This window comes from Poecilia latipinna, unplaced genomic scaffold (genome assembly GCF_001443285.1).
Source record: "Poecilia latipinna isolate Pla-1442-1.1 unplaced genomic scaffold, P_latipinna-1.0 Scaffold824, whole genome shotgun sequence".
Taxonomy (NCBI): Eukaryota; Metazoa; Chordata; class Actinopteri; order Cyprinodontiformes; family Poeciliidae; genus Poecilia; species Poecilia latipinna.
Genome location: NW_015113440.1, coordinates 199645 through 221872, shown reverse-complemented (window position 1 = coordinate 221872; position 22228 = coordinate 199645). Strand labels below are relative to the sequence as shown.

The 22228-nt window shown below is 36.8% G+C and overlaps 1 protein-coding gene across 4 annotated transcripts in view; it reads right to left on the bottom strand.

The window, feature by feature from the left end:
* Positions 1-22228, bottom strand: part of LOC106956512 (rap1 GTPase-activating protein 1-like) — a 107276-nt gene that overhangs the window by 37271 nt on the left and 47777 nt on the right. For 2 of the 4 annotated variants that reach the window (XM_015047400.1, XM_015047396.1), the window contains exon 2: positions 19084-19119. Coding sequence is in view for 2 of the 4 variants with exons in the window: in XM_015047396.1 (XP_014902882.1) it covers positions 19084-19119 (36 nt within the window). In the remaining 2 variants the exon portion in view is untranslated. Of the gene's footprint in view, positions 1-6486; positions 6650-19083; positions 19120-21476; positions 21524-22228 lie in introns of those variants that run through there. The other 2 variants (XM_015047397.1, XM_015047399.1) reach the window with 2 other exon arrangements.

Below are 22228 nucleotides of genomic sequence, written 5' to 3'. Positions count from 1 at the left end.
ATTTAGATGAGCTACATTTAGAGAATCATAGAGAGCAAAAGACATGCAATCAAATACCATCACCCCCACAAATCCTGCACTGATGGTTTTATGTGAAAAAGGGCTTTTCTCAATTATCTGCCTCTCTGGAGGCAGAGAAGTTCACTGGTGTGGCAGATTAACTATTACCGTGAAAATGATGTGGATAAGAGCATAAAAAAGACAGATGCAGTTAATAGGAGGTGTGAACCCCAGTACCACTTATTTAGCTGAGTTAAAGAATACGAGTTGCCCTGTCCATTACCAAGCTGCTTGCTCATTATCTAAGGTGAAAAGTGTTTTTGCCAATTATACTTAACTTGTTCTTTGCTGACTTGAGCATTAAGAGTAAACTCAGCGCTAAAACCTACAAAACAAGTTTTGTTTCTGCCAAATGAAAAGGATGTTATATTCTAACTAATAACGCACAGAGAATTCTCCACTGAATGGTCTGAGTGCATCATTTCTACCAATAGTTTGTTTTACTCCTACATTTATCTTCCAATCAGACATTTGTTTTTTTCTATTCTACACACACAATTTGAAGCTTTTTTCTCCTCTCAGTTTTTTTTTTCTCTTTTTACAGCTGCAGTTGTGTTAATGTGTTTGTTTCCTAGCAACATGATGAAGCCCCTGAATCAATGAGAAATAATCCCAAAATCACAAATTGCAGCATGACTGCTTGCATGGAATTAGACAGAAAACCAGAGCCATTATACAACATGTGAGTCATGTTAAAGGTAAATTAGATGTTTGGGATAACAATTTCTTTTATATTAATAAATAGGGTGAAAAATTAATGATTTTAATTCTAACTACAATTTGCACTCTGACCGAAAATGGAGCTTTATGCAAGATGAGCCAAGAATATTACAAAATATAAACTATTTTCCTATTCAGTGCCTCACCAAAGTATTCACATTCATTTAACTTTTCACATTTTGGTAAGTTTCAACTATGACCTTCAGTATTTCATTGGGATTTTACAAGAGTTACTCTCTACAGCAGTGGTTAAGAGCTGCAAGTTGCTATTAATAATTTGGCCAAAAAAAAGTGCAGAACCAAAACTTAAAACAATATACACCTATTTTTCTTGTATTTTCTTGCACAAGATGAATGACAAAAGTATCAGTAATATTTATGATTTTTTTTCTCATCATTAAGTTGGAAAGTAAGCAGGTTTTCTGTTTAAATTATCTCTTACAAACATCAACATCTCATAGAAGAAAATGTATCAATCCTCTTTTTGTAAATATGTTATGTTTTTCTTAGTTTTAAAACCTAAAAACAGAAACAAAATGGTGGTTGTTTAAAAGCGACCACAAATTTTCTATCAAATATTCACTAAAAAAAGTTTAAGTTGTCTTTTCACAAAAGGTTATGCAACATGTATGGCTCTTTATTTATGTATTAAATGTTTTATACAGGAAACTAATAGTTGAAATTTATTTAGCTGGCTCTCGAGCAACCATGGACCACTTGGTTACTTCTCTGTCTCCCACTGTCCAGCCACTTCAAGGGGATTTCTCTGCTGTTTTCAGGATGCCCAAACCTTTGCATATTGGTTAGTTAGTAAAACTGAACAGACCACATCATTTGTTCTATGGTGATAAAACCCAGTGCAGAATAAAAGAGCAAATTCTACAGACTAAATCAAAGCTAAATTTACAGTGCCAGAGACCTTGAAGATTTTTAATTTGATAGCTTTTCATTTACAATGTTTTCTTCAGGTAATCTCCTGATTTTCTGCTCATTCATGGTGGCTAGAATGTTTCTCAAATGGACACAAGGCAGTCTGAAATTAAATCCACCAATTAATCCTGTGTTTACCAGTAGCAGTCTCTATGGAGTGTGTGGCTCATGAAGTCTGAGAAGAATTTCTGCAATCCAATCATGTTGAAGGCCAAGTTGTACCTCTAAATACCAACATGTTTCAGTAAAATGGATTTAAACATTTCAGGATGAGAAAATGTGTCTGCAGAGTACACAAAAGATCAGAGTAAATAGAAACAGATGATAGGTCAACAACATAGCTTGCTATCCAAGTAAAGTTTCTCTGAGGGCATGCAGAACATAAAACCTTTGGACTGAAGACTAAATAAAACCTTTGATATCCATAGACAAACTGTCATGTATTGAATAAAGCTCATCTGAAATATACCAAACAAGCGCTAATGTGCAAAACAATTTATTGTTATGTTTAGCTTTGTGTCGTCACTTATGCAATCAAGCGAGTATTAGAATTAATCACAAGCATGAAACATATTTTAGGAAATATTTCAGTATTTCATATTGATAAAAAATTGAAAATTGTTCAAATTAATGCTAAGGGTGAATCCAGCAGGCTCTTTGGCAGTTAGACAATGGCTGCTCCAAAATCCTTCTGACCTTAAGCTTAATGTTGGCTGTGTGTCCAGCTGAACAATGCACTGGTTACTTTGGCAATGAAAGTTAGCTAAAAACCCTGTTGGCAGAGACAGACATCATCTTGTCAAATGTTGCTATTATGGGCTTTCCAAATAACAGAATAACACGGTCTGTTGCAGCTGATCTAATGGGCTTATATACATTTCCCCATTAGCATGAAGATCTTGAGTGACATAGATTAACAGAGGGATAAGAAAAACAACCTTTTGTTCTGCATTTCCAGTGCCTTCCATAATTTTTGATGCTTTCCACATTTTGCTATATTACATCCACAGATTTCCTGTGTGGGTTTTTAGGAAATAAACCAACACAGAGAACAGAATAATTGCAAAGGGAAAGGAAAATGACATATGCATCTTAAAATGTGCTACAAAAAAAACAAAAACTAAAAGATGAAGCATGTATTTGTACTAAGTACTCTCATATCTCAAAGAACTCTTTTGAAGAGCGGGAATTCCTGTTTTTGTATGTCTCAAACATCCATCCATTTTCTATGCCTGTGTAATGCTTGCAAAGTCGTAGGAAGGATGGTTCATATCTCCAGGAATCAATCGGTGAGAAGCGGGGTACACCCAGGTCAGTACTTTATCAAGCAGCTGCCAGAACATGCCATAATTTATACATGCAATCAGTGGACATGCAGATTGTAAACGTGGCTAAGATAACAAGCATTAAGATTATGTTTGGTTAATTGTTGAAAGGTGTGGTAGATCTGCCACAACTTTAAAACCACTTGCCTAATATCATGGTGGCCACCATAGTTTTTGGCTTGTCGTTCAGTGAAAACTGAATCTCTGGAGATGTTTGACGAAGGCCAACAGGATCACACTTGCTTTATTCATGTTAGTTGTGACTGTTTTATAAAATGAGGAGACTAAATCATCTGAGAAGAAAGGTGCTCAAGAAGTTCAACTTTGAAGGCAATGACTTCAATCATTTTGTTTGTGTGTGATCTCTTTCACTTCCAGAAAACAACATCAATTGTTGATGCAAGTTCTAAGATTTAGTTTTTTAAGGATCCAATACAAAAATGGACTTTCAATGATGGAGTGTATAACTTGTTCTGAAGGAAAAGCTCCAAGTCCATCTAATGAGAAGACCAGTCAACCAACCAAGCTGACTGAAGTGTGGATGCATATCTGCTCTGTTCCTTCCTGTATACTGATTCACTGTTGTGTCTCCAGTCTAGCCTGTTGTTCAGCTGAACACCAAAATATTTATATTCCTCCACAACCTCCACTTCTTCTCCCATGATGGAAACAGTCTGTTTCTGTGGAAATCTACAATATTCTCCATTGCTTTGTTCACATTTAAGATAAGACAGTTGTTCCCAGTCTACAAAGCATTCACAAACCGCTACACCAGCTGTTCTCAACTTTTTCTCCATCTCCCATACACTTAACTTGACTGCAGATGTTGCATATTATTTTCTGTAAGTCTGCTGTGAACAGTGCAATCTCATTTGTCGTCATTTGTTGCAGCAGCAGCATCAGAACCATGGACTTAAAACTTTGAACTTGAATTGAAATGAATTTACACTTCCAACTTGAAGAATAACAGTTATACCTGCAAGAAAAAGACACCTGTGTGTCTTTTTTACCAGCTCCATAGGAAAATCTGTCTTAAGACCTCTATTCTGATGTTGAGGTCAATGTCTAATTTAAAGTCTGATACACTAATGTAAGCAAAGATGATTGCAAGAACCGTCTTGTCGCTTGGGTGTCAAGGAATGTAACAAATGCTGCTCATCTTCTGTGCTGTTTGACATCTTATCCAAAGAAAGTCACTACATCATTTAATTCATTTAAAACTGATACCAATGCAGAAAAAAATTGACTGGCTGTGTACGACATGTAATAACAATGTCCTGTCTTCCTCACCATCTGTGGACAAAGGAGATTCTTCCAACTCATTATGAGGAAATGTTTTGTGTTCCCATGAACCACAAACTGATGTTTTAGGTCATACTTCAAAAACTGTAGGTTTGGCAAAAAACAACAAAGAGAAGCAAGAAAACAAGGTTTTGGGAATGTTCAATGCAGAATCAACAAGTAAGCATGACTAAATCTGTGTGCATATGATGTTCTCATTATCTAATAGCTTCCAAGAATTTATGTGACGTGACATGCAGAAATTAGTTTTAGTTTGGATGCATACATTTTCACAACCAGGTTACAGTGGACCCTCAATATTTGCAGGGGTTACGTACTACAAACGCTGCAACTATCTAAAATCTGCAAATATTCAAATATTTGAGAGCCCCTCTAAAAATGCATAGAACTGCCTATTTTAAAAGTTCAAACATCAAATATACCTTAACATACATCATTACTAACATTGGAAAATATGTTGGCACTGTCGCAGATGTAAACATTCCTGCTCTTTCTTATCTTTGCCCTTGGAATACAGTGAATCAGTTACAGAGAAATAAGGGCCGCTCCAGGATTGGCTGGTTTACAAACACCTGCCAATAGTGTGTCAAGTAGCATTGTCCCTAAGTGTTTGTTTCCCAAGCTGCATTTAAATTCAAATATTTCAGATATGTTCAACAATAAAATCTGAAAATAGGCAAATTTTTCAAGAATAATGTTCCACAGAAATATCCACAAATTGGTGAATCCTTGAATACTGAACAGTAAATAAGCCGGATTCACTTTATCTCAGCTTTTATACTCTTTTTGTCCAGATTTCTTTGCTTTTCTGTTTAATTGCAAAGGATAAATGTCACACTATCCTGTGAAATTCTATCAAAAACTTTTTTGTTGCAGAAGTTTTAGAATTTTCTTTTGTGGTCTTGTTTTTTTTTTAAATCACAAAAACTGAAATGTTAACGAGTCACTACACATTTGAAAGTATAATGTTGTAATAACATTTCTTGTTGTTTGTCGTTAAAAGCAACATCTGAGTCAATGCTACCACCAACTGGGAAACATTGCAACAGGAAAACTTGGGTCATACACTTATTATAAGGTGTGAATTGCCAGTGGAGGTCCTGATAACATGTTTTTCTCATTGCAGTATTTGAAAAAGGAAATGGGTTTCCAATGCAAATGACTCTACAAAAACACCAAAATCAACACACCTATCACCCACACCACAGGGGGAAACAGCAATTTGCTTCCTGTCTTAATTTGAGAACATGATTGCTGCCCGTCTTATTGGAGTGTTTCACTAAAAATCCAAGGTTGTTGCCATCACCCACTTCTTTTATCAATGTCACCAAGTGAAAGATCTCTGAGTAAAGCCAGAATGACTAATGGGAGGCTTCACTTTGGCAAAACACAAACTTTGCAGACATGCTGGCACATTTTCGGCTTACTAATCATTGATTTATGAGGCAAATGAGGCTCAATTAAGTTCAAGTGCTCACAAAAAAGTATGCGTATCTCCAGTTCATTCTCTTTGTAACAACATCAGGTTTCACTGCATTGTTATGACATTCTTGCCCTGGGCTTGCATATCTAGGATTCATTATGTATACTGAGCACAAATAATAATTAGATCACAGTTTTGCTTTAGGAAGAATATTTTGCCCTGATGCATCTTTTTCTTCTCCTAGTCCAACAAAGACGTGGGCACTAAGTGGCACACACACACAAACACAAACACACGCAAATGCGCGCACATACACACACACACCCAGACATTGTTTGATTGTTCGCAACTACACACATAAACCCCTATGCTTTGCAGGTCCACTTAGTAGAGAGCAACTAATCTAATCAAGTCCAGCAGCTAATGCACAATGAAAGCAGAGTCATTTACTCGAGATAAAATACGTCTACTTCCTGTGTGGACAACAGCAGCAGGCACATAGAGAAAGTTCAGCATTCAGAGTGGCACCCAGTGGGATGAAGAGATCTGAGCTGATCAGCAGAGTTGTACAAGAGGCAGAATCTTTTGAGCTGCGTCTATCCCGTCAGTTCCTCCTTTATCTGTCAAGTCTTGTCATTGAGTTAAGCTCAATTCATCCGTCTTCCGTCATCAGCAGTTTATCCCCACAAAGGCAGTGCACTCTTTCATATATCTCTCCATGCTCACCTGTCTTTGGTGCTACCTCACTCACAGCTCAGCCTTCCCTCTTCAATAACTTGGTGCTCGTCCGCGTATCGCTCGCTCCATGCGTCTGGCTCAGCCTCTCTATCCTCCAACACCTGCTGTCGAGATCAGCCTCTCGCCTGTCAGATGATGCCGAGAGGAGCCCTCCCCTCTTCATCCTCCCCTCCCTGTTTTCCTCTCTCCCTCTCTCAGCCTCTCCTCCTCACATGCTTGTGTTCACGCTTCTGCTGCTGCTGCTTTTTAATCTAAGGCGGTCACAAGCGCTTTCTTCTCTCTGTCTCTCTTATGTTTCCATCTGCACATCCTGTCTTTTCTCTTGATCTGTTTGTGACAGAGAGAGATGCACATCCAAGCTCGAGCTGTTCCTTTGCCTCAGTGAACCTGCTTGTTAATTGCAGAATTTGCTCATTCAGTAAGACACAACTGCAGACAAATCTACGTTTGGAAGCAAAGTTTAAAAAAAGACAACAAAAAACAGAACACAACCTCATTTGCTGGGAGGATGCAGAGACATTAGATTTCTGTGTCATCATCTGCCTCTCTCTGACAACTTGTTTCAACATCATAAAACCCCTTCTGCTGAAATGAGCCTAAACACCCCATTGTCCATTTGACACATTAGTGGCAGGCAGCGAGCTGAGAAGCTCTCAAATGTTGCAGATTTTGTAGCACACTCGCACATAATGGGGAAAATGACTTGCTCAGCTCGCAGAGGAATGAGCATAGGTCGGAGTTGTGCAGTGTATTACAGAGTAATCACATTTTCCTCTTTGGCGAGAAGCCTGATCTTTGTGCATGAACATAGAAGAGTCAAATACATTACTAGGTATTATGCATACAATCACAAAAGAGTTGAATAACAAGCATTGCTGGAGTCTACTCCAAACACAACAGTGTCCACTGGTAAATGATTTCATTTCAAATGTACTTATTTAACTAGATCCAGTTTAATTTAGTACTAACATACACATGGAAGACATAAGCAGAAGAATTTCAGTTTCGAGAGGCGACTTGACATGCCCAGATGAAGTGATTATTCAGAATGTGTCATCCATGCTGAAACTCTGACTCAACTTCATAAAAAGGTGTTTTAACTCTGTCACTCAACTGCTTTGGTCAAAGCAAACATTTAAACAACAAAATAAACCTGAAATCTAATCACATATAGATTAAAACAACTGTGACAGAGGAATTATGTTTATAGTCAAGTCATAAATTTCCTCCTCCAATGTCTGCTTCTTAAAGTGTTAGCCTGTCCTGTCACCACGCTTTGTAGGATTTTGCAGTTAGCATTTTTACAAATTTGCAGTAAATAAAAGGCTTACATGCAATAAGAATATGTTGCTGTATTTTAGTAGTTTCTGAAATGCTCTTGTTGGCTGAACAGTTTTAATTTTTCCACAGTTGAGGGTTTTTGAGCACGTCACAGCAGCTCAATCTGATTAAGTATGGACTTTGACTAGTCCACTCCAAGACTTTGATCACTGTGGAGGTGGAGTCTCTTGAAGGTTTGAAGGCTTCGTCAATTATGACAAGTCGTCCAGGCCTTAACGTAAAAAAGCAAGCCCAGACTATTATACAATCATCGCCATGTTTTGGTATGATGTTATTTCTCTAAAATACTGGGCTGTTTTAATGCAAAAATGTAATGGGACCCATGCTTTTCAATAAGTTCCATCTTTGTCTCATATGTCTGCCGGGTTTACCCAGTCTTTTCTCTTTTGTTAAATCATGACCACTGGCCTTAACTGAGGTAAGAGAAAATGTAAATGTCTACTGTAAATGTTGAATTAGGTTTTCTGGTACCTCTTAGATGAGCTGTTGAAGAACTGCTGAAGTAATTATTAGGTTGGCCAGTCATGGCAAGATTCACTACTGTTCATTGTTTTCTCGATTTGTAAACAATGGCTCTTACTATGGATCAGTGGAATCCCAGAGTCTTAGAAATGGCCCTGTATCCCTTTCCACACTACAAATCAATGAAGTCGTTACTCTATGCTTCTTGAATAACAAGAAACCAAACGGTGAATGTGAGCCAAAGTTTTCAGATATCTGTTGGCAATCAACACAAATCTGTGTATGAAGCAAATCAAATCACAAGAACTTAATCATACACTTGTGATAGTGAAAGAAACACACAGAGCCTGCTATCCTTTCATTTGCTGCTTCAGTGGCTGCTCCAGTTAATCCACGCTGTGTCTCCCAGCACACAGCTCCCAGGTAAGCCGCTCAACCAGTCACCACAGAAAGATATCCCGTGTGTACTGGGATAACCTGGGCACAGTTGAACAGCGGAGAGGGAGAGCATGACACATGCAGGTTAAGTACAGTCAACACCTTTCTCTGGCTGTTTCAATTCTCTTCCTTGCCAACAGGAAGGATCAGATGATGAAAGAGCAAATCTTGGTTATCATGGGGAGAGCAAATGTTTGTCAAACCAGGACAGAAGAAGGGTGATATCTCTGTAGATTATCTGTCTTTTTTTTTTTTAGATTGCTATACAGAAAATCATAATTGCCATATTAAACATTTTGTAATCGGAGAAGCAATTATACGTGGGTTAAGATTAGACTTCTCTGAATTAAATATTTTTTTTTAGTAAGCTTTACTCCCCTGTTTGTCCCACTCTTTGCTTCCTTTTCTATTCACACTCCTTTCCTTAGAAAAACGGAGTTTAACGTTTACACACAGTGCAAGAGTGCCGGTACCAATGCAGACATGAAAGATGTAACAATCAAAGAAAAAAACAGAGGATGAGGGCATGACAATGCATGACAGAAAGACTAAAATTTAAATAACATCATGGAACAAACATTAATAACTCTAATCAAGTGGAAAACAAAAGCAAGAAGGCAAAAATAAGCCAAAGCTTTAGGAACAAGTTTTCTGAAATATGCCAGGATGGAAAGAAGTGAGTGAAGACCAACAGAAGCTTCCAAAGAAAACATGTACAAGAAAACCAACTGATGGCCCACCTAAAAATAAAACTGAGAAAACTCCAAGTTTCAAAACTTAAGAAAACAAAATCACAAAGAATGCAACAGAGTGGTGGAATTTTCCTGCTCAGTCTTTACTTATCTCCAAAGTGTTGGTAAAGAATGTTATGTGTAGGATGTAGAGTAATATAGAAGCACAAAATGCAAACTAAAACCACCCACACCCAAACTAAGCAGCGTACAGAACATGTAAAGACCTAGCATCAAACCAGATTTTTTTTAAGCGTTTGTCCTCTGTAGTCAGCCAGAATACAGGAGAAAAAAGTTACAGAAACTGCAAACATCTCCCATTTCTAAGGTCTCCTTTTACATTACAGTCATGTTAGACGTCAATACGACTGTCCCCTTGGGTCTCTGAAGACCCCTGTAAAATCTTGGTAATCTAGACCCTAAATAAGTAACTATTGTAGTTAAAAACTCCTTGTACATTTTAAGTTTTTAACCAGTTTATTAGTATTTTGAATTTTTTTCTTGTTTAAGTTTCTTGCACAATGCAAGCGCTCTACCAACTGAACCACCAAGCGCTCATAAACTTCAGTCTTGAAGTTGTTTATGGATTACTGCTGCTCATTGGTTCTTCATAATTAATAATGCATTAACTGTTCATTCAAAAATAAATTGCAATGCTAAGTCTATACAGATATATTGTGGTTCTTTCAGAATGTAATAGAGATCACTCAATGGGAAGGAAGACAATTTATCCTTTAGGCTGTTCTTTTTCAGGAGTTATGACACTGGTTGATTTATGAACATTATAATAATTTAATGTGGCTCAATATTCTTACATAATAACATAGCAATCTAATAGTTATAATATTACACTTCCAGCAGGCTCAATGCCACACTGAAGCTTTGAAATAAGAATGGAATGGTACTCTTTAAACTTTATAAGCTTTTCTGATGTATTTTTCCTGATATTCAAATGACCATGTTTTTTTACACATCCAACTTTATTTAAATATGTCCTTTTATTTTGTTTATCTTTTATACAAGTTCCCAATAAAATAACTTCTAAAACTAGCAAGAGCAGCTGATCCCCATGATCAAATGGTCCTGTGTGTAATACACTAAACATATTAGCAATTCAAGCAATCAGATCAGACTTGAGATGTAACATGCTAATTCTTTAAAAGTAAAATTAATTAATCAAATTGGATACATAAATTAAGCTTTCAGGTGACAAACAATGAAAATATGCAAGCTCTGATGTGTCTCACAGAAGGTTCTGTAGATACAGACAAAAAAAGAGGGTTGTAAGCAATCAGACGACTCTCCAGCAAAGACTAATTAACATGAGTAGCTTTCTTGAGAAGGACTTGGTCTTTCACTCTAATCATTGCCTTAAAAGATGTCTAGAGAGGTCTTTTTTTTCTCCCCAATAAAGCGTTGTCAGCAGACAGAGTCTCATTTGATGCTGCCTTTACTTGAAGTTCTTGTGGCCTGCAACTGGTTTTAGAAGTCTAGACTTGAACCTGGACTCTCCATCTTTAAAAATAGAAAGTGATGTTTCAGATTTACAGTAAGCATAATATTTAACTGTTAGACTAAATAAGAAATAAGCAGCAAGTGTTAAAAGAAAATTACATTTTGAATTTCAGCAGGAAATTATTCCGGTTCATTGTCGTTGTGTTATATTTAATGGAAGTATCTCTGTCATTGGTCATGACCCGTCATAGTTTAATGAGACAGTTATGGCAACTAAGCTGTCATTAGTGTATTTTTTCAGTATTGCACCAACCAAAGATTTCCTGTGAAAACTTGACCCCAGTCAGAAACGCTGCTAATGTGTTGTACATCTTTCTCAGGGACAATAAGGACACAAAAACTGGACTGATAGCCTGGTGCTTATAACTGTATTTTATGGACTATAAGTCACACAGTTTTTCATATTAGTTGATCCTACTACATCTTTTCCTCTTCATGGTATTAATTCGTACAGACTGAAGTGAACCAACTATCTTTGTAACTCTTTGGTTACAAAGATAGTAACCAAATAGTTACTATCTTTGGTTACGATCAAAGTAACCAAAGATACTTTGATAGTATCTTCATGGTATTGATTCGTACAGACTGATGAGAACCAAAGAGTTACTATCAGCAGCCGAGAAGAAGCTAATCACTGATGATGCTATGTCTTCATGCTCTGGTAGTTGCCAACCAGATGGATATTAATGACTTTGTAGACAAGCCTTTTTGGTGTTGCCGCTTCATGCAACGCAGCTGCCTCTATCACCTTGTATTTACACTGCATGTGTCTCTGCTCCGCTGTGCACTTCGCTGGCAGAGCAGACCACCCTGAAACTATCAAAAACTGTCCGCAGACTTCCAAGCCAAGGTCGGAAACTTTCTGTGAGTTAATTGAAAATTAGGTAGCTGAACACAACATATCACTAGTGATTTTTCTTCTTTATATTTTTTGACTGATACAGCTCGTGCTCCAGAGCACCTTCAGTCTGGAAAATGTACTATCTTGCTTCACTTGGGTTCTTTTCTTTTACTCAATGTAGTCAAACTAGCACAATAATATCTGTGATTGGAACCCAACAGTTCAAATGAGCTAACATACTATAAATATAGGTGTGTGCAAATCTGTAGCATAAATTTTAACATGACTTTCTGTAAAAAAATTATTTACCAAGCTCAAGTTTAATGTAATTTTTTTTCCCTTCTCCTGTAGAAATGCTTTAGCTTTCTTAAAATACTATACAAACTTACTTCGTCTTTGGTAAATAAAGACAAGCTTTGTGACTCATTAGTAGGTTGATTGAATGAAACCCCTCTGTGCTGCATTTCTGAGAGTCCCTGTGACTATTTAGCTGATTAAAGTTATTATGTGGCTTGATATAGTGAGGTTTCCTGTTGTTCCAAGTGGCAACAGTGACTGCTGAGTGAAAACCCAAAACAAGTATGAAATAACGATGAGCAAGATAGGCTCATTGACATACATACAGAAAACAAGTTCTGAAGACAGATTTTTAAATGTGACCAACATTTGTAAGGTAAAAATACTCAAAATACTTATAAGTAGAAACATTCAGTGAAGGCAATAATCATTAGAATTGTTTGGTGAATTTTGCAAGTTCGATCTCATAAAAATTAATTATAAACTTGCATTGTTATGCTGGTTATACTTAATGAAGACAGAATATTAGCCACAAATGAAATTATTATGCTTCATATATAAACTCAGAAAAGTCTAGAGATACTTGAAGATATAAAAAACAATTTGGTTAGCAACTTTGTCATAAATGACAATGGGCGAATGAGACTGAGCAAAAACCTAAGTGTGATGATATGTCATTAACGCTACTGCTATTTTCTTTTGCTCTTGGTTTAATGACGAGAAATATCTAACTGGTTCATTTCTTTTTAGCTTGGAAGTAATGAGGCCTTATGACAATGAGGCTTTTCATAATTACAATAGCCATGTTTAGCTACTTCATAAAGTTTTATTGGAATTGCCAGACAGATAATTGTGGAGAATAAGTGTCTGTGTAGGATCATAATTAGTATTTTCAAAAATGTCTATATCACAAAGTGCTTCACAATGTTTTCTATTGTTGATTCCCTACCAATCTAATCTTTTGATTATATGTCTGAGCAGGTGAAGCGAGCAGCAGAATATCTCCATCTGCTTTAGATCTGGTTGGCCAGAAGGGCCTTTATAACTCTGCGGCTCTGACCTTAGTGCCACCCACAAGAGCAAATCCAGATGCAGACCGATTTCCAGGCTGAACACACCAAAAGTGGGACACACTCCAAGGGCTTGCAGCCAGGTTTCTTTCCTTGTTCAGAATAGCATACAGATCTCCTCCCAGCAAAATAAAAGGACAAAAAGTCAAATTAATTTTTTATGGAAAGAAACTGCAATCTCGTCTACAATTCTTTCTTTTTAAAAAAAATAAAAATTTCTATTATATTTAGGTTATTCTCATCAGATGCACTTCAAACATGTACTTTGGCACAGGTTAATAACAGATCTGTACATCACTCTTTTTCTTTCTTCATGCTCTGACATTTATTCAAACCAGACTTATCCAGTTTTATTAGCTGATTGCAAGAAATTATTATTATTATTATTATTATTTTATTACTTTCTTAAAAGTTAGGTGTTTAAGTACATTTACTTAATATTTAATATGAAAAAATGCCTTTAGTGTCTTGGCCCAAAGCAGAACAAAGACATTCAGAAACGCAACTCAAGGTGACATTCCTGCTACAATAAAAACACAAGATACCCTATGAGCCACACATTGCACTGTGGGAAAATTAGAGTCAATAGCTATTTAATAATATTACAGCATATTGAAAAAGACTCTATGAATAGCATTGCTGTCAAAACGTATTTGGGAACAGAGGGAACTCAGTAAGCTTCACAATTTCTCTGGAGCTATTCATTTAAAGAAGTGACCAATAAAAGCACCAACATGTTTTCAGCAACACCTCCGCTTACAGCATAAGCAACATATCAGGTTGGCACTACTTTTTGCAAAAACCAGCTGCCAGAGAGACAGTATCTTCCCCCAGGCCGTCTCTCTGATGAACACAACAAACACCTTACAGCATGAGTTGTCAGTTACTCAGATGTGAAATAAAATAAGCATATTTGCAGTTTATGTATGTATACTTTACGTATGTACACTGTGAACACTCAAAACCAAGGTCAAATAACTTGTTTGTGTACAAAACCATTAAAGATGATTTTTATTCTGAATAGTTGTGTTTTTACTTGATACTAAGTTCCCTTTGCACTACTGAATGGAAACCACTGAAACTAAGACACTGAATAATTGGATGGTGCTGTATGCACTGCATATCCACAAATAAAAATAATGCTCTAGATAATCTGCAGCAAAGTGGAAACTGTGGTTTGAGGTAAGTTGGTCTATGAATATACCATTAATATTAATTTAGTTAGATTTAGTGGTCTGCCAAGTCACTAGATATCATTCCAAGTGAACATCTCTGAAACAAAATCTATCCAGTCAGCAAGAGAGTCTGATATAATATTAGAGACCACACTGACTGTCTTTTTAGTTTCCTTTCATGTCATTTATGAAACATGTTGGCTCTTGGTTGGTATTGCAGATGTAAAAAAGTGTGTCACAATTAAAGCAAAGCCAAGAAACCTCACACACAAATATCTGGTCCATCCACTAAGCAACAGGTGGCTCCGGTTTATCCATTTACTTTCTACTCACGACACTGACTCTCCTCCATTAAGATGGAAATGATCATTAACAGCCGTTTGAAGTAGCACACATGCCTAATTAGATGCCCAATTCTTTAAAAAGGCAGAGGACCACTTCATTAACACTCAGGTTCTCAAGTCTATCAAAATGCTGGCTCAGGCTTGTGTTCCTGGCTGCAAAGCAACAGATGCAACTTCCAGCTGCGCCCCTGCATTTCACCAAAGCCTAAAACGGAACCTCTTGGAAGTGAACGTCCCTGTCAATCTAAGCCAATAAAATTAGATGATCTCTAACTCACTGACAGTATCTTTAGCCATAATAAATTATGATTATGCTTGTTCGCTCTCATGCTAATGTCTTAATGGAGAATCTTGCATAAATGTCAAGGTCTTCATCCAGCAGCACCTTAAGAGTTAGAAAGATAAGCTCCCTTGTTAGTGGAAGAAATTAAGGCAATTACCTTTTAATTGGCAGCACTGTGCTGTGAGCAGTTTAGCACAGTCAAAGATGTGTTTTCTCACCTTTTACAAACAGCATCTCTTTAATCAAATGAGTCAGGGGAGCTGAAGTTACATCAACACAAACCAAATGCTCGAACACAGCGATGGAGGGAGCTAAGGCTGTGCTTAAAAACACCGAACAACACTTAGCAGTGCACTCAGTGAAGTTGTTGCATTCAGCAAAGCAACTTTTAATGACAATCTGTGGTGTGAAGCTGCTACCATAAATCTCACCCATGTGATGATGTCCATAGCTCAATAGATATGAGATTAAAAAAAAGAAAAAAAAGAAAAAGGTAACTGTTTTGGAGAGATTCAAAACAAAAACAACTTCTTTTTTTTTCCAGAGAGCTGCAGCTAAAAGAGTTGCTCTGAACTGAAGATAAATTACGTACTAAAAAGTAAACAATTAAACTCCAGGAGCCTTGGTTTGGCTCACCTTTTTTTTTTTGATGCAGCCTACAACTGCTGCAGTACACAACTGTCATCATGACTCAGTGATTATAATCTTCAATGATTACAATCTGTACTGTGGATTGATAGCAATGGCACAACCCCGCTCTGAGATACTGTTAACATCTGCTGCAGACCTGTTTGAAATATGGAGGAACCGAAATCCTCATAATAAAATTCAGCTGGTGTGCAAGGGTGTATTCTCCTGATGAACATGAATCATTCTTAAATCTCCTATTTCCTCTTTCCAATAAACCCTCCCATTGTCCTTTTCAAACTCATTAGGAGTCCATTTTTGTCTAATTGTATGGCCCATTTGATGTATAACATCAACAAAGCATAACTTTCCAGCTGCTGGCAAGCTACATGACAGACTTGTAAACAAAAAGGCAAAAATCCTTCAGTAGACTACTGTGCTTTACATCCTGCCAAGTAACAATAAGCTAGAGAAATGTATCACATCCATCTCAAGTACGAGATGGATGTGATTCAGCTTATGAGTTTGATTTTACCAGTGTGTGGGAGCTAACAAATGTTCAACAGTTGGTAAGACATTAGAGGAGATGGTGTATAAACCACCCAACTGATCTACATATGGGTAAGCATACCTTCAAAAAAAAACATTTAGCTACTCGTATGGTAGCCGTTTTGGTATGAAACTTAGTTTATTTTAAATATAGTTAACACATTTAAATAATATAAAATCACATAATAATTTGATTTACAAAACAATAAGCAATGTTGAAATGATACAAAAGGGGACCCTTGACGCTGGCTCAGTGCTCATTCAATATAGTCCTGAAAAACAGCAACCTTAAAAAAACAATACACCTTAAAAATCCCCATGCGAGTGTTCTTATGACTTTTTGGAACAGTAGCTTCCTCTTGCCATTAGCAGTTTGCTAGAGGTCACTGTAGCAAACTGCACAACTTTGTGTCCTGTCAACAGATTCTGTCACCTGAGCTGTGGCTCTCTGCTGCTCTTCAGCTATCACTATGGACTTCCTGGATGCTTCTCTGATCAACGCTCCCCTTGCTTTGCCTTACTTGTACTCTAATGAATTATATGAATTTTAAAGGCATTTAGTTTCACTGCATTGTATTTAGGGATATCAAATCAAATGCATACACCCTTTTTCAGATTTTGAAACCCATTATTGGTCTATTGCATAAAATCTCAAAATTGCCCAAAGTCTATGGCTGGAATGTGTCAAAATGTAAAATAAAAGCAGATTGTAAGGCCTGAATAGTTTTGTAGAACTCTGTAATATTAAACATAAAGCCTAGTAGGTTTGAAGAGTTGAACTGACCTGAGTTATTCCCTTTTCTGCAACATCTAGTAAATACAAACACTTTTTTCCTTTGTTAGACAGTGCACACTATGTGGATGATAATTTGAGTAATTTCTGTATTGGACATTTATGTTGTCGACTGCTGACAGGAATTTCTTCGACATCCCTGAAAAGACATGATGCCATCCACAGTTGTTTATAATGATGGCAATTTACATCCAAATGGCACATTTTCATAAAATACGTTTAATGACACTTGCAAATTGCATATTACTTAAACATCAGTTGAATATCCCATGCTAACAGTGCAAAAGAATATAAATAGCATCGGATTAATCCAGTGCTGTGAATTCACGTGAAGATCGAGATTTCAGAGGTTTGTAATTTACATGACCAGCTGGCATCACACACATTCCTCTGCTCCCTGTCTCCATCCATCTGTTTCTGCACCTGCACAGGCTTTCCATGCTGGTAGACTACCTGCTGAGTAAGGAATATTACTAGCTCCTCTCTCTCCTTTTTCTAACAACACATTGCAAAAAGGTCCAGTCATTAGAGTACAAAGTTTTTCAAACATACATTCATTTTTGCTCAAGTGGAAATTTCATTACCTACCCAAAAAAGTTTTCTTGAGATAAAAGGTTAGTCGCTTTAAGGTCTTACAATGGAAAATGTAAAACTTTCTTATCCACTTTTGTAGTAGCTACACCTAGGTCATCAACTAATCATTGCAACAAAGCCTATTTTAGATTACAATTAGATGTATTATCCCTAAAGGAACTGACAAAGCATTTTGTAGATGGACAACTTAAAGTCTAAATCCTGTGCTTCTTTTGCTTAGTTAAACAGTGACAATGGATATCACTTCATTTTATTTTTGCTCAGAAACTTCCTCAGTAAATTCTTAGCTAATTAAAAATAAAATACAAAAAAATATGAATTTAGATAACTCAGTCGTTTCTTAGACGACTGAGAAATAAATATCTCAGTCGTCTGAGATAAAAAACATCAGACAACTGGACCTGTATTACTTATAACAACAAAAATGCAGTCAGTACAGTAAAAGAAAGTGTTTCCAGGAGCCTGTCCTGACTTTCATTACAGCCTATAACAATTATTTAATAAGCAATAAAAACGTTTGACTTTTTGTTGTGCAAATGAACACTTCAAATTTTACTTTTTATCCACAAGAAATGCCCTTCCTATGGTCCCTTCAAAATCTCTATGCAAGACTGTCGGCAGGATCTTGAATTCATTCCTGATTAATTGTAAGGGTATTAATGATCCTGTCAAGCTGCTTGTATCACAACGGAGCTTACAATGAATTTCTGACAACTTCATGGTTTTTAAAATAAATGGCAGTTCTCCATAATACATTATATAGCGAGCTAAGGATTACATTTATGAGCTAGACCCACACAAGCCTCAAGTCTGAATCTGGTTAAAAGAATTTTAGTTGATAACCTGCTGGTATCTGTTAAAAGACTTTCTTATGTGAAGTATACTGGCTAATTTTGGCTTCTTTTTCCACCAGACATCGCTGCATGTGTCCTCAGTACCACTTTCTTGCTGTGTTCAAGAGGATCTTGTCTGAATCCACTGTAGGGGACCATCCAAGCCTCCAAAAGACCTGCTTAAGTCCCAACAGCCTCCAAGTCTCAGGACAATCTCCGGTCAAGGCAACATAGTTTTGTGGCAAGATTATCAAACCCACCCACTCTTAATAAGACAAGTTGGGAATGCCAGTGCAGTGATACAGGTTGGTTCCTGTGAGTAAAACAACAGCTCATTTCAGACTAATTAAAGCACTTCTTCTCAGGGTGGGGAAAAAAATAGCATGATATTATATTGTTTTTGTTTCTGGTTACATCACAAGACATCACAATTAAAATACTCATTAGTTAAACAGAAATTTTATTTTGCTTTGGTACAGTGAAGCGAGAAGTAAGCAGCATCAAGGTGACCAGGACAAAATAAAACAGGATGCAGCATCGACGTAAAAATTGTGATGACTTCATCTAATTTTAAGATGGCCACATACAAATAGATGACATTGACAAATACAACATTGCAAGAAAACATTTGCAGCTACTGAAGCATAAAACCCAATTCTGTTATGTGTTAGTTTTAAAGAGAGATGACTCACCATGTGGTTCTGGTCCTGGAGAAGCTCTGGTCAACTCTAGACAGAAAGAAAGACATTTTAAATTTCACTTATACCTCCTAGCTGTATTACACATTCTGTAGGAAAACTCACGTGCAATAGAGCAAAAGCACTAAAAAAGGAAGCTTTCTGCAAATGTAACAATCAAATCTGAGCATTTGAAGATAAGGACTCATTTTTGCCCCACACAATTTTGCATAAATCATGATAATTTTAAAGCCAGTATATTTTTTTTTACCAGTAGATTGCAATACATGTTGTACACTCGGAATGTGACACGAAGCCAGAGGAATACGCTTTCCATATATCCTATTTCCTCTCTCCACCACGCCTCTGCCTGCCAGCTACAGGCTCAGCAGAGCCAGAGTGGGACTGTTTCAAACACGGTAAGTGGTGCCTGGCAGCTGCAGGGAGACAGACTGTCGGAGTGTAGATATGATTAAATGGAAGGAAATGCAGCAGTTTTAATCGAAATATCATCAAGATTAGAGAATAAAAGTAGAGCATGCATGAAAATGTAATCTACATCTCAAATAATCTGAGAGATACGGAGGAATTAATTACAGAAATCGTGCAACATTATGTTGTGAGATAAACTGATATGTGCAATGAATAAAAAAAATATTAAAATTCAAAGTGAGAAATAAAGTCAATATAAGTGGATTCCAGAGTATTTTTCCTCAACAACACTTGCTCAACAGGTCTGTATTTTGGAGGGATGTCCCTCTCTTACAATAATGCCTCCTCTGGTAGAACCGATCTTTAAAGCTGCACAAAAACAGACACTGGCTGTGGATAATTAATCTACAAATAATCACTGCCACTGCCATCCTCCCCAGGGGTAACAATTCAAATAATTACAAAGCTCATGCAGAGTCGATGCTCACAAAGGCATTCAAGCTATTTATTGACAAAGTAGTAAAATGAAAATACCATCCAGATAATTAGTGCAACTCTCCTGACCTTCTTGTTTTAGTCTTGTCCACATAGACTGCTTTTGTTTGCTTCCTAAATAACAAAAATCTTTTAAAAAATGTGACACATGCTTAGCAGAATACCAATCATTGATGTTAGCTAGAAATATTTTGATATTTATTTTTGAAACAGCAATACTGCTTTCTGAAATTCACCTTCCTAAAAGCTCATTGGAAAGTAATTTCTGTGAATGCTGACGGGTTACATCACACACAGAAGAGATGTTTCTACAACATCTCCTTGTTTCCAAATTTGAATGTTGCATTTGCTTTACTTGAGAAATCCCAAGATTTATTCCCCAGAGATAATATTTCTGAGCACCAGAAACAGATTCTGTAAGGTTTGCTCCTGTCTCCACCCTTTATCCACTACAGACGTTACGACATGTGCACGGAGCAGATCCTGCCACCCAGAACACCTGCAGATGTTTCTCTTTGGTCATAATAATCTTAAGAAAAATTTTAAAAAAAAGTGTTTTTAAGATCACTGTCAAACAAAAACACACTTGCTGTGACATTATGTTGCCTGGAGGACAAAAATGAGCTTAAACATGTATAGTAAATGTGCCTGGTGGCAGGAATAATTACTATCTTTGACTGTAGCGGTCTCCTGCCATTTTACATATACTTATGCACCAAAACACCTGACAGAAATGGTCCAAATGGTCCTCAGCATGTCATAATGAGCTGTAGAGGCTGGCCAGCAAACTATCATTTGATTCAGGTGTGTTGATCCAGGGAAGGAACTAAAACCTGCAGGATGCAAGCCGTTAAGGACTGTCTTTAGACACCTCTTCATTACAGCTATTTAGGCTAAATTCCTTGAATAATTTGTTACTTAGCAGAACTTGTTGTATGGAGAGGTGTTGGTTGCTTTCTTGGACAATTTGTGCTACTTTTCCAGTCCTGATGGGCAGGACTAATCAGCCCAACTGGGAGCATCTGTCAGACACCATCAGGAGTGTTTAATTTAAAACAACTAATACACTTTGCCCTGCTGCTTTGTTTTCACCTGTTTCTGCTGGCATCATATGCGTTTGTCACATTGTATTCACTGTAAAGTGGACTAAATAGGGGAAGCTGCCAGTTTTGCTATGGGTCGCATAAATGACAATTAGAAAAAGCAAACAAAAATCCTCTTTTTGTCTGATTGTATTAGGCTAAGAACATGCCAGAAATCTTTGGCATTGACACATCTCTGCCAAAATAGGCAAATGAAAGCAGCTGAAATTACAACAGTGGGAGCATCTCAATAATATTAAAACATTTATTTTACCAATTTGATTAAATAAGAAAAACCTACTATAGAGAGTGAGACACGTCAAGCCTTAAAGTTTACTCTTTACAATATCAGTATAGAAATAATTCAGCTCACGCGGAATAGGAAAAGCACTACTCAACTGTTGGAATGTGGCCAGAATGTAATCAACCATTTCCAATATCAGATTGTGGTCCATTTCAAATGGAGCAGTTTACATATTCAGAACTTTACTTTCACTGCAACACATAACAAATTTCTACTTTAACCCTAAACTGGAACGGATCTGACTGCATTGCTTTCTCACTCTGGTTCTTTTCGCACACTGCTCCCACAGAACGTGTGGCAACTATTTCAAGTAATAAGTTCATTTGAATCAGGTGTGCAAAAGTGTCTCAAAGCATGCAGAACATGTTGGACCCGAGGAAAAAAATATTGAATTATTGAAGCTTGTAGTTTTAAGTTTGTGTTTATGCTTTGCCAGACTGTAGGAAAAAAAAATCAAGCTTGTGTTGCTTCCATGGTCCAGTCATTAAATTATGGGAAATTCTGAAGATTTTACATATTTAGATGTTTGTTGTTAAAATTTTGCACATTTTATATCATTAGTTTGAAAATATTAGATGTATTATATGTATTTTGTAAAGTCTTAGATAATGAAATGGTAGAATCCCACAGTTTGTCTCAAATGAAATGTTATTTTATTGAACTTTTCAGTGCGTTTCAAACACTATATCAACCTTAAGCCAGTTTTCTAACTGACTAATACCTATTTGATTTGAAAACAGCCATGTCAGGAGCTGCTGAGGGCTGTTTTTTTTTTTTTTTTTTTTTTTTTAACTAACTGCCCCCTTTTATCGGTGGAAATTATAGTTTCCCAGTCAGCATTGGGGGG